The sequence below is a fragment of the Oryctolagus cuniculus genome, chromosome 7 (assembly GCF_964237555.1).
Source record: "Oryctolagus cuniculus chromosome 7, mOryCun1.1, whole genome shotgun sequence".
Lineage (NCBI taxonomy): Eukaryota > Metazoa > Chordata > Mammalia > Lagomorpha > Leporidae > Oryctolagus > Oryctolagus cuniculus.
Genome location: NC_091438.1, coordinates 37,074,701 through 37,091,487, shown reverse-complemented (window position 1 = coordinate 37,091,487; position 16,787 = coordinate 37,074,701). Strand labels below are relative to the sequence as shown.

The 16,787-nt window shown below is 50.2% G+C and overlaps 1 protein-coding gene across 1 annotated transcript; it reads left to right on the top strand.

The window, feature by feature from the left end:
* The first annotated feature begins 11,837 nt into the window (after positions 1-11,837).
* Positions 11,838-16,479, top strand: FCRLB (Fc receptor like B). The gene is made up of 5 exons (XM_051858158.2): positions 11,838-11,868; positions 12,489-12,743; positions 14,546-14,812; positions 15,464-15,754; positions 15,947-16,479. Exons 1-5 carry the CDS (start codon positions 11,838-11,840, stop codon positions 16,360-16,362), a joined length of 1,260 nt encoding a protein of 419 aa, XP_051714118.1. The 3' UTR covers positions 16,363-16,479.
* The last annotated feature ends 308 nt before the right edge of the window (positions 16,480-16,787 follow it).

The following is a 16,787-nucleotide window of genomic DNA, read 5'->3' as shown; positions in this document are numbered from 1 at the left end:
TGTGCATTATCATTCTAGACATGCCACGAATAAAAGATTATAGACTCACGCTAGATGGTAAAAAATGGGCCTTAAGGCAGTTTCTAGAATCTTCAGGGGGAAAGAGCTACCAATTGGGAACTGGTAGAAGTCTGTAAATCTCACTCCAGTCTGAGAGAAATGGTTAATGATTACCTGAATGGGAGCTGATCAGCAGTAACCAGAGGAATGGCATGATTTAGGTGGATTTGAAAAAAAAAAAAAAAAAAAAAACTCGACTGTCAACATACCACGCTGGATGTGTCTCAGAAGATTCCATGTTATAACCATTCTACAAGGAGTTCCCTTCAGTTAATACTACCATTTTCTTTCTCTCTTTTTAAATTACTAAACATTTACTACCACTTAAATGAAAGATCAGTTGACACAGAGGTTTTTGTTTGTTTTTGATTCTTAGGCTAAGACGGCTGAAGAGGTGATTATTGCACATGCGTTATACTCAGCCATAGCTGAGAACATTAACTGGTCCAGAATGTCACAGTTCCGGGGCAAAGGGCCACCAGGGACTGCTGCTGTCTGCATAGCAAGTCTCATAGGCGGTTTCGGCGATCTATCAGCAAGGGAAGTTTCAGATTCTCCCAGAGACAAATTGCAGATAGTAGCAGACAGTCCAACAACTGTACCAGCGTCCCGGGTTCCAGCTTCTTACTTCTTACTTTTGCTTCTTTGGCCATCATGGGTACAACCGTTAGCACTTAACTTGAATCTCTGCCTCATCTTTCTTCTTTTGTGTATCAGCCTGAACATTTGCTTCTTCCTCCACTTGGCTCTCATGGCACCAAGGGTTCCAAGAAGATGGTGCTAAAGATGAGAGAGACCCAGAATCTTAAGACAGCTCTGGGGGCCTGCGCTGTGACGTAGCGGGTTAAACCCTGGCCTGCAGTGCCGGCATCCCACATGGGCGCTGGTTCTAGTCCCAGCTGCTCCTCTTCCGATCCAGCTCTCTGCTATGGCCTGGGAAAGCAGTAGAGGATGGCCCAAGTCCTTGGGCCCCTGTACTGACATGGGAGACCGGAAGAAGCTCCTGGCTCCTGGCTTCAGATCAGCGCAGCTCCTGCTGTTGCAGCTATCTGGGGAGTGAACCAGTGGATGGAAGATACCCCCCCCCCGCCCCGCCTCTCCTCTCTCCGTGTAACTCTGATTTTCAAATAAATAAATAAATCTTAAAAAAAAAAAAAAAAGACAGCTCTGGTGCTGGACCAGTTACTAGTGTGTCTTCTTGCACAGGTGGCAACATCTCTGATGCTTGCTTTTCTTATGGCCTTCAATGCTGCTTTTCTCTGAGATAAGAATCATCAAAATCATAGCAAACATTTATTGAACAGTTACTTTGTGCTAGGCACCATACTAAATCATTTAAATTTAATTGCTAATTTATATGTTTTTGGTTTAAAATTTTTTATCCAACATGAAATACACATTTTTATGGGGTGCAATGCAATATTTTAACATGTGTATGTAGTGGAAATCGACCAACTCAAGCAGTAAAAATTTTCATTTTCTTTTTTTTAATACTTATTTATTTATTTGAAGTCAGAGTTACACACAGAGAGAAGGAGAGGCAGAGAGAGGGAGAAAGGGGTCTTCCATCTGCTGGGTCACTCCTCAATTGGTCACAATGGCCGGAGCTGTGCCGATCAGAAACCAGGAGCCAGGAGCTTCCTCTGAGTCTCCCATGCAGGTGCAGGGGCCCAAGGACTTGGACCATCTTCTATTGCTTTCCCAGGCAATTGCAGAGAGCTGGACTGGAAGTGGCGCAGCTGGGACTAGAACGGGTGCCCATATGGGATGCCGGCACTGTAGGTGGTGGCTTTACCAGCTATGCCACAGCACCAGCCCAGGCATTTTCATTTTCTTTTCTTTATGTTTGGAGCCTACCAGTCCCTCTCTTTCAGTTCTTTATATTGCATATAATTGTTATTGTGAACTACAGTCATCTCACTGTGCTGTGGAACACTAGAACCTATTCCATCTGATTGCTTGGATAGCCAGTATCCAATCCCTCTGTCCTTTATTCTTCCACCCTTCCCAAACACTATAATCAGTAATCTAAGTTCAAACTGACATTTTCCCCCACATATGTGAACGAATATGAGATAGTTGTCTTTCTGTCCTGGCTGATTTCACTTAACTATCTCTAGTTCCATTCATTTTGCTACAAATGTTAGGATTTCATGTTTTTTTTTTTTTTTTAAATAAAGATCTATTTATTTATTTGAAAGGCAGAGTTACAGAGAGGCAGAGGCAGAGAGAGAGAGAGAGAGAGAGAGAGAGAAAGTCTTCCATCCACTAGTTCACTCTCCAGATGACCACAATTGGTCACAATAGCTGGAGCTGCACCGATCTGAAGCCAGGAGCCAGGAGCTTCTTCCGGGTCTCCCATGCAGGTTCAGGGGCCCAAGGACTTGGGTCATCTTCCACTGCTTTCCCAGGCCATAGCAGAGAGCTGGATAGGAAGTAGAGCATCCAGGACTCGAACCAGCACCCATATGGAATGCTGGCACTGCAGGCAGCAGCTTTACCAGCTACACCACAGTGTCAGCCCCAGGATCTTATTCTTTTTGTGACTAAATAATATTCCATTGTGTACATATGCCGCATTGTCTTCATCCATTCACCCATCAGTGAGTACCTAACTTGATTTCCTATCTTGGTCATTGTGAAGAGTGCTACAATGGACACGGGAGTGCAGGGAAATGTCTGACATGCTGACCTCTTTTGGATATATATACCCAGAAATGGGATAGCTGGATCGTTTGGTAGATCTACTTTTTTAGTTGTTGTTGTTTTTGTTTGTTTTGTGTTTTTTTGTTTGCTTTCATGGCCAACTCCATACCAGTCTCCATAATGGCTGTGTTACCAGTGAATCGCAGGTTTCTTGTCTTCACGAAAGAAAGAATTCAGGCGTGAGACAGAGAGTAGTGGAAAGTAAAATAGCAAGGTTTATTAGGGAAGGGACATCCATAAGAACGGATGGGCACCTCTCCAGACAGAACCTGAGAGAGAGCGCCCAGTTGCTCGGACTAGGGGAGAGCAGGGTTACATGGTTGAATGGAGAGAATACACCTGGGCAGGCCAGGCGGGCAGCTCAGCAGAGAGGCAGAGGGCTGAGCGCGCAGTCCGGTTGAGGCCAGGGTTTTTAAGGGGATGGGTCTTGCTTCCCCACCTCTGCTCCTCTTGGAACAAAGGACTTTTTGGATATAAATAGAAAAACTCCTATCTGAGTTTTCCCCCTGAAGTTATCAGACAGGGGGAAGCCTGACTGGCATCTCCCAGCCTTAGAGGAAGGATGGTTATCAGGTAGAAGGGCAGGGCAGGATGCATATTTGAAATGCAGATACTGGGCTGCACCTGGAAGATTATCAGGCAGAAGGGGCGGGGACCCCCACCTGGCAGGTTATCGGGTAGAAGGGGGCAGGGCAGGATGCAAATACTGGGCTGCCCCTGTTATAGGGATGACTTTGAGATGCATATGCTGGACCCAAATGTCTCCTTAGGCCTTTGTCACACACACATGAGCTCATATTTGACTTCCTACCTAACAGATGTACTAATTTGTATGCCCACCAACAGTATATAATAGTTCTCTTTTTTCTTCATCCTCACCAGTATTTTTTTGTGTGTTTTTGATCATTGCTATTCTAACTGGAGTGAGATGATATCTCTTATGGTTTTGATTTGCATGTCTCTGATGATCAGTGTACTGAGCATTTTTTCATATATTTTATGATTGTATTTCTTCTTTTGTCAAATATCTACTCAGATCATTTATCCATTTCTTAACTAGATTGTTTGATTTTTGATGTTGAGCTTTTTTAGTTTTCTGCAAACAGGAATAATTTGACTTCCTCCTTATAATAATATTCCTTGTATATTCTGGATATTCATCCTTTCTAGTTACAAAATATTTTCTACCATTATGTTTGCTGTCTTTTCACTCTATGGGTTGCTTCCTTTGCTGTGCAGAAGTTTCTCAATTTGATACAATCCCATTTGTCTAAGTTTGCCTTTGTTGTCTATGCTTTTGCGGTCTCATCCCTTACCCAAAAAGCTGCTATCTGTATAGATGCCTTGGAGTGTTTCCTCTACGTTTTCTGCTAGTAGTTTCATAGTTCCAGATTTTACATTTACATCTTTGATCTACTTTGAGTTCATTTTGTATACTATGTGGTTGGGAGGAGGTCTTGTTTTAGTCTTCTACAACATGTAAATATCCAGTTTTCCCAGAATCATTTGTTGAAGAGACTCCTCTTTCTCTGGTGTTTTTGTTGACTTGGTTGAGAATGGATTGGGTAGATGTGTCCATTTCTGGAATCTCTATTCTGTCCCATTGGTGTATGTGTCTGTATTTATGATAGTAAATGCTTTTTTGGTTACAAAAGTGCTGTAGTATGTTTTGAAATCAGGTTATGTGATGCCACCAGCTTTGTTCTTTTTTCTTCAAAATTGCTTTGCCTGTTGTGGTCTTTCATGTTTTCCAATGGATTTTAGGATTTCTTACTAGTTCTATGAAGAATGTCATAGATGTTTTGATGGGGATTGCATTGAATCTGTAAATTGCTTTGGGTATACATTATACTGTTGCACAAAAATATTTTCTTTCTTTCTATTCCTGTGCCTATAAGCTTCTTTCTATTTTTAAAATTTTAATTTGGGCTGGCATCACAGTATAGCAGATTAAGCCACCGCATGTTATGCTGGCATCCCATTTGGGTGCAAGTTCAAAGTCCTGGCTGCTCCACTTCAAATCCAGCTCCCTGCTAATGCGCCTGGGAAAACAGTGGAATATGGCCCAAGTGCTTGGGCCCCTGCACCTGTGTGGGAGACCTGGAAGAAGCTCCTGGCTTCTGGCTTCAGACTGGCCCACCACTGGCCATTGCAGTCATCTGGGGAGTGAGCCAGTGGATGGAAGATCTCTCTATATCTGTCTCTTCCTCTCTCTCTGTAACTCTGACTTTCAAATAAATCTTTAAAAAAATAAACAAAACAAAACAAAAAAACTATGACACAAACACACATACTTTTCTGCCTACACAGGGACAGGGTCCTCCCATCACTGTCATCTACCTCCACATCTGGTCCCATATGAAGGCCTACAGGGAAGCTGTCACTGCCTATGATGACAATGTCTTCTTCTGGAATATCTCCTGGGAAAAGTGCCTGTGGCTGTTTCACAGTTAACTTCTTGTTAACCAGTGAAAGGCTTACACCTAGTAAAGCACCTAGAAAGTACAGTGTAGAAAAGACTTAAAGCAGTACATGGTTACACTTCATATTAAGTCTTATGGACCATATGTCCATATGTGTGCTGTACTTCTATAGGGCGGGCAGCACAGCAGGTTGGTTTGCACCAGCATTACCATAAATACTTGAGTAAGGCCCCTAAAATGTCACTAGGTGTGGGTGATCCTGTACCTGGCTGGGAGCTTCCTGCCTAGCCAATGCAGGAGGTTAGAGAGCATGGCACACCATACCTGGCAGGCGGCAGGAGCCCCAGGCACATTTCCCCCACCCCCACCTCCTGTTGAAGGGCCTTGTGATTGTCAATCAGGTAAATAGCTCCCAGGTGTGGCCCAGGCCCATAAGGACCACCTGGGGGGCTACATAGGCCACATGACTTTCAAGCTGATTGGAGAAGCATAGCGGGTGCCAATATCAGCATTATCCTATAGATTTAGTGTTGCCCTGAACTAGCTACGCACCTCTGCCTGCCCGTTAAAAGGTGCGCTTGATTGTTAATAAATGGACATGTTCAACAAAACTTGTCCCCAGTGCTTCTTGTCAAAGAACGCTGTCACCCCACCCCACCCCACCCCCACTGCCCCCGCAGTGCGGGCCTTGCAGGACGAGTCCGAAACTAGGTAACAGGGATTTTTCATCTGCAGGGTAGTCTCATGGGACCTCCATCTTAAAGGTGATCCGTTGCTGACCGAGATGCTGTTATGTGACGCCTGATGGGATACGCACCCCAGTTTCTGAGCCTAGTCATCCATTGATGGACACTTGGGCTGTTTCTATAACGTGGCTGTTATGAATGATGTTGTAACAAATGGGAGTACAGCTATCTTTACAAGGTGGTTTCATTCCCCCTGGGTACGTGTGTCCAGAAGGGAGTTGGAGAGAGGGTGGAGATGAGGAATTATTATTTGGGGTATGGTTTACTGCCTGTGCAGTTTAGTATTCTATAATCCACAGAAGACCCGGTGAGGCAATACCAGGTGTTAGCTCTGAGATAAGCATCAGATAATAAGCATATTAAAGGAAAACTGTTTTCTAGTCACAACACTTCTTGAGAGAGGTCTTCAATCTGTTGGCTGCAATAGCTGGGGCTGGGCCAGTCTGAAGCCAGGAGCTTCTTCTGGGTCTCCCACATGGGTGCAGGGGCCCAGCACTTGGGCCGTCTTCCACTGCTTTCCCAGACATATTAGCAGGGAGCTGGATCAGAAGTGGAGCAGCTGGGACTCCTACTGGCACCCAGAGGGGATGATGGCACCACAAGTGGTGGTCTTACCCACTACACCACAGGGCCAGTCCCCTAGTCTCAACACTTCTGACACCAAGTATGTGGGTCCTCCACACCAAGGCACTCTCTGCAGATTTTAACTGAGTGTCCTACAATTTATCCAAGTCCATCACTAACAACCGCCAGTTAGCACAGCCCTACAAATTAAGGATGCAAGCCCACTGGACAGCCCCAAGTTTAGAGTCATTTTTAAGTGTCAGTCCCCTGATACTACTCATTGATCAGCTATAAATCAAGGCTTTCTACAGCTCCCTCCTTCTGTCTGATAATTTGCCAAAATGGCTCACAGAACACAGGAAAACAGCTGGTTTCCTTTAGCCAGTAGAAACAGGTATAGGACTGACCATGCAGGGAGATGCGCGGAGCTTCCACACTGTCTCTGGGCATGCCACCCTCCCAGTCTCTCCACACTCTCACTCACCTGCAAGTGCTCCAGTCCACTACGTATGTACAGATTGGTGAAATCGTTGGCCATTGGTGATTAATTCAACCTTCAGCCCCTTTCTCTTCCCCAAAATGAGGGGGTGGAGTTGACCCAGCCCCCAGCCTCCCAGGAGTCATGGCATTAGTGTAAACTCAGCTCAGGTTGAAGATTTTTTAAATTATTTTTTAAAAAAATTTTAAAAAGATTTCTTTATTTATTTGAGAGGCAGAACTACAGAGAAGCAGGGGCAGAGACAGAGAGATCTTCCACCCACTGTTTGGCTCTGCAGATGACTATAACGACAGGAGCTGCACCAATCCGAAGCCAGGAGCCAGGAGCTTCCTGGTCTCCCATGTGGGTGCAGGGGCCAGAGCACTTGGGCCATCCTCCACTGCTTTCCCAGGCCATAGCAGAGAGCTGGACTGGAAGAGGAGCAGCCGGGAGTTGAGCTGGCGTCCATAGGGGATGCCAAAACTGCAGGCAGCGGCTTTACCCGCTATGCCACAGCGCTGGCTTGAAGAGACTTTTTATAGACAAGAAAAGATGTTCCTCTTACCCCAATCTGTCAGGAAGGAGGTTTTAGGTTCCAAGGTTTTAGGAACTCTGTGCCAGGAACTAGAAGAAGAGAGAAAATGTATATTTCTTTTTATATCACATGTATCCTTTATTTTGAAAGGATATGCTCATACACCCCATAACCCAGAATTCCATGCTTAGGTGTACATAACCAAGAGAAGCTTGACCATATATGTACCAGAAGACAGGTATAATAATGTTCATAGTAGCATTGTTTGTAAAAGCAGAGATTTAGAGTCAATTCAGATGTCCATCAACAAAAAATGGGTAAATTGTGCAATTTTTACAGAATAAAATGCTGTATAACAGTGGAAATGAATATTCATAGCTACAGTGCAGCAGCATACAAGAATAGGAATAAGGGGTCTGTAATGTGGTGTACCAGTTCAATCCCAGCTGCTCCACTTCTGAGCCAGCTCCCTGCTAATGAGCCTCGGAGAGCAGCAGAAGATGGTCCAAATGTTTGGGCCCCTGTATCTACGTGAGACCCAGAAGAAGCTGCTGTCCTGGCTTCAGACCAGTCCAGCCATCTCCAGCTGTTGCAGCTGGAATGAACCAACAGATGGAAGACCAATTCCTCTCTCTCTGTAACTCTTTTAAATAAATAAATATATCTTAAAAAATTACTAATGGGCCAGCATTGTGGGGCAGTGGGTAAAGACGCCACCTGCAGTGCTGGAATCCCATATGGACACCAGTTCAAGTCCCAACTGCTCCACTTCTGATCCAGCTCTCTGCTATGGCCTGGGCAAACAGTGGAAGATGATCTAAGTGCTTGGGTCCCTGCACCCGTGTGGGAGACCCAGAGGAAGTTCCTGTTTCCTGGCTTCAGATCAGCCCAGCTCTGGCTGTTGCAGCCATCTAGGGAGTAAACCAGCAGATGGAAGACCTCTCTCTCTGTCTCTACCTCTCTCTCTGTAACTCTGCCTTTCAAAAATAAAATAATAATAAAAAAAGTAAAAGAGAAAATACTCTCTCAGAATGCCATTTGCGTAAATTAACAATACTAATTTTTTCTCAAGGATAAAGATATGCATGATAGATAGATAGGTATGAACACACAGTAAACATCTTATAGTGGGTGCTTATGGGGAGGGGAGCAGAATGGCAGTGTGACTGAAGGCTAAAAAAGCATTTATGAAAAGACTGGGGGGCAGGCGGTGTGGTGCAGTGGGTTAATGCCCTGGCCTGAAGTGCCAGCATCCCATATGGGCGCCAATTGGAGACTCAGCTGCTCCACTTCCGATCCAGCTCTTTGCTATGGCCTGGGAAAGGAGTAGAAGATGACCCAAGTCCTTGGGCCCCTGTACCCACATGGGAGACCTGGAAGGAGCTCCTGACTCCTGGCTTCGGATGGGCACAGCTCTGGCTGTTGCCGCCAACTGGTGAGTGAACCATCGGATGGAAGACCTCTCTCTCTCTCTCTCTCTCTCTCTCTCTCTGCCTCTCCTCTCTCTGTGTAACTCTGACATTCAAATAAATAAATAAATCTTAAAAAAAAAAAAAAAGACTGGGAAAGACTCACAAGGATGGTGTTCCATGAGCAGCATCTGGAACCCCTGATAGACAGAGCGAGACAGGAGTGAGACCGACTTCTTTTCCATTTGCAGTTCTATCACCTCGGTCTCCTCGTATGTAAAGTGGAGATCATAATAATCCTTCCTCTAATGAAGCAATATCTGAGAAGTACATGGCACGGGGTCTACCACACCCGCTCTGAGAGTACGGCGGTGTCATGGACAGCAGCAGAAGCATTCTCTCCATATCACCATCATCACTGAGGCCACTTTATCTCCAGAATTCTTACCAAATGCTGACATATCTTGTCCAGAAGTTATGCTGTGATAGGCTTCAAAGCATTGCTCAAGTAAGAAGCGGTAATTGCTAAAGGTCTATGAATAGTAAAAGAATTAGAAATTTGGTGGTGGGGGTGGGGGAAGGCCGAAATGTCCTAGGGAAGAAAGGATTCCATCTGGGGAGAGCAGAGGAGAGCCTAGAATAAAGAAGTGTTGGGGGGTCGGCACCATGGCACAGTAGGTTAATCCTTCGCCTGCGGCACTGGCATCCCGTATGGGCACAGGTTCTAGTCCCAGCTGCCCCTCTTCCAATCAGTTCTCTGCTGTGGCCTGGGAAAGCAGTAGAGGATGGGCCAAGTGTTTGGGCCCCTGCACCCAAGTGGGAGATTGGGAAGAAGCATCTGGTTCCTGGCTTTGGATTGGCACAGCTCCAGCCATTGTGGCCATTTGGGGAGTGAACCAGCGGATGGAAGACCTTTCTCTCTGTCTCTCCCTCTCACTGTCTGTAACTCTACCTCTTAAATAAATAAATAAATAAATATCCCCCCCCAAAAAAAAAAAAAGAAGTGTTGGGTGGGAGATCTTTGCCGTCAGATTCTGAGCACAGTCTGATAGGAACCTACCAATGGCTCCAGAGATTTCCAGGGAAGACTGCACAGCTCATGAATTGTTGATGGAGTCAGATTTTTTTTTTCCCCCAGAATCCGGTAAAGGAGCTAAGATCTATGTTCTAGGTGATGAGCGGCTAAAATAGCTTGTGTAGACTAAGAGGCTAGCTGACAACTGTGTTGCATTCAGGTTTCAGTCAGGTACAGATGTGAGACATCCGGGATGCTGTGGACCATATGGGGAGCTGGACACTGGCCCTGAGATGAAGCACAATGTCACACAGCTCAGGCACCCCTAAAGCTGGTGGGTGATCATCTCTGCTCTTCTCCCCTACCCCACCCCACCCCACTCCAGGGCACAGGAGCAACTATCTCCCTACTTCTCAGACCTGTATGACTCTACCTCTTATAAAAACCTGCTCTCAAAGCATTGTTAAACGTGGCCAGCTTCATGTAAATGACAAAGCCCACGTCCCTAAGAGGCATTTGCCTTTTTAGCAGAGACTAGTGGGTTAACCTAAAACATGAGGGGCTTCTCTGAGTGGAACACTGGGCATCAGCAACAGGGGAAGATAGCATCTTGATGAGAGCAGACAGTCTGACAATTGATCGCTTTCCTGCCCTAGCTCCAAGGGAAGGAGCTGCCCTGGTTCTAGTCGGCCACGGGTGAGGCAAGGATAGAGTCCAAGGAGACATACTAGCAGGTTGGAAAATGCATTAAGTATTTACATGAAAAGTCAGGCTCCCCATTGCTCAGGTATGATCACATGACTCAGAGCACAAGAAGTAGAGCCGGAAGGTCAGATCTGAGAAGCATCCGTGGGGCTGATGCAGCGACTTCTCTGCAGCAGGTGGGGGGTTCTGGAATGGGGGTGCGGTGGGGAGGGTTTGCAGGGACAAGAGGAAGGAACCAGTGAGTGGCGGTACTGCAAGGTGACATCATCAGGGAGGGTAGGAAAGAAGAATTTTCTAATTTCTGAGAGTTTTAGGGTTTCAGGAAGAGAGCAAGAAGGGAACACATTACAACTGTACCCTTTACTGGGGAACCGGGCGGCAGGGTGGTTGGTGAGTCAGGCCTTTCTGTCTATTCACCTGAGGAATGCAGGGAACCTAAGATCACTGGCCACCACAGATGTGTGCCACCAAGGAGTGAGCAGTAAAAAAAGGTCTTGGGTGGACCTGGAGGACACAAGGATGTGTCTTTTTTGGTTGGCTGGAAGGTGGGCAAGGAATGGAATGGTCAGGGTCAGCCGCTGGAGCCTTTTTTTAAATATTTTATTTGAAAGTCAGAGTTACACAGAGAGAGGGAGAGAGAGAGAGAGAGAGAGAGAGAGGTCTTCCATCCAATGGTTCAATTGGCCACCATGGCTGGAGCTGCACCAAGAACCAGAAGCTTCTTCTGGGCAGGTGCAGGGGCCCAAGGATATGGGTCATCTTCCATGGCTTTCCCAGGCCATAGCAGAGAGCTGGACGGGAAGTGGAGCAGCCGGGACTAGAACTGGCGCCCATATGGGATGCTGGAGCTTCAGGCCAGGGCATTAACCCACTGCGCCACCCCTCTAGGTGGCTCTTTTGTGCTTCCACAGGCACAAGCTCCGTAGGTCCTCTCTACAGGAGTCTATAGGGCTGGCCGGAGCTGTGGTGTGGCTTTTGAGGTAGCAGATGGTGAACATGGGATGTCTGGGGGTTGCCACATACCCCGCCCAAATTCCATTCTCTCCAGCCCACTGTCTTCAGGAACTAGAAATGGGTGGAGAGGCAGCAAAGTCTCCTAGTCCCCCGTGGTCAGCCCTTGGCCACTTCTTTCTCTCTCTCCCCATCCCATGGCAGTGCATCACCTCCCTTCTGCAGCTGCTGCAGGCGGATCCACCATGTGGGCGCTGACAGCCCTCCTGCTCCTGGGTGAGTCCTCAATGAGGTTCAGCGACAGAGGGCTCTGGCAGTAAGGGCATGGGGTAAGGCAGAGTGTGAGGTGGCTCTTCAATCTTCAGGTACCAAATGGCTCATTATCTACTGGTATTGGGGGGGGGGTGTGGGAAGAGGGGCCGAAAGCAGGCTTTGAGTCATTCAGTGTTTGCCATGCCCAAGAGTCCCCTTCTTTGCTCTCATCTCCAACATCCTTCTTCCTCCCTTCTTTCTTCCTTGTTTCCCAGTTCCAAGCAGCGGGCAAGCTGGTGAGTCTTACACCTCCTGCATCCCAATTTCCTACAACTTCTCCAGCCCCTCTAAGTGACCTAATTAGATAGACCCTCCCTTCCCCAATCTCGACTGTTCTGGGATAGTCTCTTCCCACCTGCCCTTAGTCCCTGTGACTAAGAGTGCTTAGTCACTTAGAAACAGGTGCTGGCTGATGCACTTGTGCTGAACAGTGCCATGGTCTCCTGTGCTGCAGGAATGAGTTGGTACACAGGCTGGGTCCTGGAAGCCAGGGTTTTCCAAGATCTCCCAACCTCAGGCAGCATCTTTGGGCACCTCACCTTGATTCTCTTTTCCATACTGCCCCCCTTTCCCACATACCCCAGCCACTCTAGAGAAGCCCATATTGTCTCTACACCCACCTTGGACTACAATCTTCAAGGGGGAGCGGGTAACCTTGCGGTGTGATGGCTACCACCCCCTGCTCCTGGAGCTCCGGCCCATCAGCACTCTCTGGTACCTGGGTCACCTGCTCCTGCCCTCCCACAAGAAGAGCATTGAGGTCCAGACACCAGGCGTGTATCGATGCCAAACACGGGGAGCACCTGTCAGTGACCCCATCCATCTCTCTGTATCCAATGGTGAGTGATCTGCGCAGGGGAGGGGGACAGCTGTCCCACCCGTAGCAGTGGATGTTGGGTCACCCCCAGGGGGCAGGAAATGAGGGTCATGGTGGGCCTCGTTGACTCTCTAGAGTAGGCTACCTGCATGGCACTTGTGAGAAACGCAGTAAAGTTTGCTTGGCCCTGAAAGTCCCTCTTTAAGCTCCCGCCACAGGGTGGGGACAACAAACATTTCTAGTTGTTTCTGAGAGCAGCTCAGAAGAGCAGAGACTCTGCAGGCTGGGAATACCAGACAGTGAACGCTGGGATAACAGTGGAAAGGAGAGGGCTGGGCGAAGCAGGAACAGTGAGTGTCCCTGGGCAGGCTGAGCACAGCTGCAGGAATTACTCCTGATGGACAGCGCGACATTGACAGTGTGACACACACCTTGATGTGTCTCAGTGTCCCCTGCAGTAAAGCAGGGCCAATCATAGTAACTCTGTCTTTGACTGTCATATGAAAACTGAATCATGACATGCCGCAAAAGGAAAATGGCAGCAACTGGACAGAGCACTTCATCAAAGATTGTATTGCCAGCACACACACATGTGGACAGAGAAACTGCCTCTGGAAATGCTTGAAGGGTTTAAAAGCAGGATAGAGAAATAACAACAGTTCGTGCAGGAGGGTGCAGGATCAGCTACTCTTAAGGAATAGCAAATGAATATTAGGCTGGTGGCCAGCGCTGCGGCTCAATAGGCTAATCCTCTGCTTGCAGCGCTGGCACACCGGGTTCTAGTCCCGGTCAGGGCACCGGATTCTGTCCGGTTGCCCCCCTTCCAGGCCAGCTCTCTGCTATGGCCCGGGAGTGCAGTGGAGGATGGCCCAAGTACTTAGGCCCTGCACCTGCATGGGAGACCAGGAGAAGCACCTGGCTCCTGGCTTCAGATCAGTGCGATGTACCGGCTGCAGCACGCCAGCCGCGGTGGCCATTGGAGGGTGAACCAACAGCAAAAAGGAAGACCTTTCTCTCTGTCTCTCTCTCTCTCTCACTGTCCACTCTGCCTGTCAAAAAAAACACAAATATTAGGCTGGTAGGCCACAATTTGGAAGTAGACTTTCAAGGCTACCACTCAGTGTTCAGGTGAGTAGTGCCCACTCCACCAGCCTGAGATTTCTTGCTGGAGCAATAGTGTGCTCAATAAGCGAGACAGAGGTTACTGCCCGCAGGCTGTGCCACTGTGGAATTTTTCCACAAGGTTCAACACCTAATATGGCATCCAGCACGTGCCAGGGCTAGGTAGGTGGTGATCTGGTGAATTCTGGGTGCTGTGAGAGATGCCTACGGCTATGCTGGGTGTCTGGGAGGTTTTCTGCAAGGGAAACGTCTAAGCCTTCACACGCAGGACAAGTAGACCTCAACCTAAACAGGTAAGGGAGTGTTTTCTTGGCTGAGAAAACAGCTACTAAGGCCCTGGGTTCAGACCAGGCCCTCCTCAGCAGTTCACTGTGGCTAGAACTTGGTCTGCATTGGGAGTGGAAGGTGGGGAGTAAGTTTTTAACTTGACTGACCGGTAGGAGTCTTAAGCATCTTTGCCTCCCAAAGGAGTGTCCTCCTCTCCCCTCACTCACTTCCTAATGCATCCTGCACTACTGGTGCCAACCACCAGGGAAGGTGTGTCCCGTTCTGGCCTGGGGGAAAGAGGAGGGAGGGAGTGGGGAGGGGAGGAGGAGCTGCTCCAGGATGAGGAGTGAGGGAGGGGAGGGAGGCTGAGAATGCGAGGGCTCCAGGGCTGACCTTTCGGCTTGGGGTCTAGCGCGCCTGCGCTGCCTGTTGCAGACTGGCTTATCCTGCAAGTGCCCTACACCGCGGTCTTCGAGGGCGAGCCGCTGGTGATACGTTGCCGTGGCTGGTACGACAAGGTCATCTACAAGCTTCACTACTACCACGACGGCCAGGCCGTGCGCTACTTCCACTCCAGCACCAACTACACAGTGTTGCAGGCGCGCGCCAGCGACAGCGGCCGCTACCAGTGCTCCGGCACCATGCGCATCCCGGTGGAGAGCGCGCCCATGTTCTCCGCCAAGGTGGCTGTGACCGTGCAAGGTGGGGCACACCGGGGGTCCGGCGGGTGAAGCAAACGAATAGTGGGAAATTCCGGGCCAGGAACCAGGCGAGGAAACGAGAGGTGGGGGTTCAAGTAGCTGCCTCCTTGGCTCTCTCAGTCGAACCACAGAAGTTTTCTCTTCCTCTGGACCTGCGACCTGATTAGCGTCTGGGGTCCCTGCCCAGGCTAGAAAGCGCAACTCTGGCCAGGTCCTAGCCAGAAGGGCGGCTGCGGGGGGATGGGAAGTGGGTGGTTTGCAGCGAGTAGGGACGAGAAACCGGCTCCCGAGCGTTGGTCCACAGAGGCAGGTGCAGCGACCCCCCTTCTAGGCTGCAGACCCCGAGCTGCGGGAGTGGGGGGCGGGGATTGGTCGGGATATGGTCCCTCCTCCCTGCTCCCTTTCCAGGTTCCCCGCAGACTCGGCACTCCCGGCCCACGTTTCAGAAAGCATGCCTCCTTCCCTCCACGGGCACACACTGTCTCCTCCCGCCCCGTCTCGGGCTCCTGGTCGGTGGGGAGCCTTTGCGGGAAAGGGGTTAGGAGCGAGGGCTCGCGCGGCGGCCGGCAGGTCTGGCTTCCTCCTCCGCCGCACCCGGGTCCCCGAGGGGATCCCACAAGCATCCTCCGCCCCTGCGCCGCCCTCTCCGCAGAGCTGTTCCAGGCGCCGGTGCTGAGCATGGCCAGCCCGCAGGAGGCGCGCGGCGCGGCCCGCGACGCCGTGGTGCTGCGCTGCGAGACGCGCTTGCACCCGCAGAAGCGCGACACGCCGCTGCAGTTCGCCTTCTACAAGTACAGCCGCGCCGTGCGCCGCTTCGACTGGGCCGCCGAGTACACCGTCCCGGAGCCCGAGGTCGACGAGCTTGAGTCGTACTGGTGCGAGGTGGCCACCGCCTCCCGCAGCGTCCGCAAGCGTAGCCCCTGGCTGCAGCTCCCGGGGCGGGGTGAGCGAGCCCCACCGGCAGCCCCGCACCGGCTCCCCCTACCCCGCGGGGCCTCGCCCTCCCCTCCGCTCGGCTCCCGCCCTCCTCGCTCTCCTCCGCCCCTCCCCGCCCCGCGCCTCTCCCCGATCCCCGCGCCCTGGGACCGCAGCGATGTCAGGCGCGCGTCAGCGTCTGTGCCGCGTTCCTTCGTAGGTTCGCTCCTGGATCTGGCACCCAGCACCGCCCCGGCGCTGCAGGCCGCAGCCTTGGCTCCGGCTAACAAGCCGCTGTCCTTTAGAAAGCCCCCGGTGTCCAGGTCGGTCCCGTCGGCGTCCTCCGCGGCGAACACCACCTCGGCGGGGCTGCAGTTCCCGGCCGGCGGCGTCCCCACTGCAGCCGGGCCGCCTGCCTGCGCTCCGCCCACGCCCGTGGACCAGGCCGGGGCCCTGAAACCCGACGTGGACCTTCTGCTCCGAGAAATGCGGCTGCTCAAGGGCCTTCTGAGCAGGGTGGTCCTGGAATTAAAGGAACCACAGGCTCTCCCGGGGCTCAGGGGAACCCGCGAGACGCCCACTTCCGCCTTGGCTGTGAGCCCCGAAACCCCAGAGACCACTCCTGTGGAGATCTGAGTTGACGGCCACCGTCCCCTGCTCTGCCGCCTCGCAAGCCGAGCCCTTTCAAAGCCCTCTCTTGTTGCGTCCCTTTCTTTTGCTGTGGTTTTTAAAGAAGGGCCCATGAAGTGTGGCGGGCGAGTCCGACCTCACTTAGAGGTCTGTAACCACAAACCTCGGTGATCTCTTCCTTCTCCTGGTGAGGTTCAGTAAGGAACTGGAAATCTAGGGTTGACTGGCGGTTTAGGACTTGCGGTCAATTTAGTCGACGTTAGCTCTTCATACGACACCTAGCCAGGGCCTCCTTCAGCACAGGCCAACTCTTACTAGGTAAGGTCCTTGAGAGAGCCGAAGGTCAAACTGTAATTCATCATGGGTTTATTACCAGCTGTTAATATTAAAAAGACTTTCAGTCCCGTTAGTGATGAGTTCATAGCCTCAAA

Bases quoted from the DNA above. Each gene is read 5' to 3' on its own strand.
- FCRLB (XM_051858158.2), top strand. From the start codon at position 11,838: ATGTGGGCGCTGACAGCCCTCCTGCTCCTGG. The intron at 14,813-15,463 runs GTGGGGCACACC...CCCTCTCCGCAG, and splicing joins GGTGGCTGTGACCGTGCAAG to AGCTGTTCCAGGCGCCGGTG. The intron at 15,755-15,946 runs GTGAGCGAGCCC...GTTCCTTCGTAG, and splicing joins GCTGCAGCTCCCGGGGCGGG to GTTCGCTCCTGGATCTGGCA.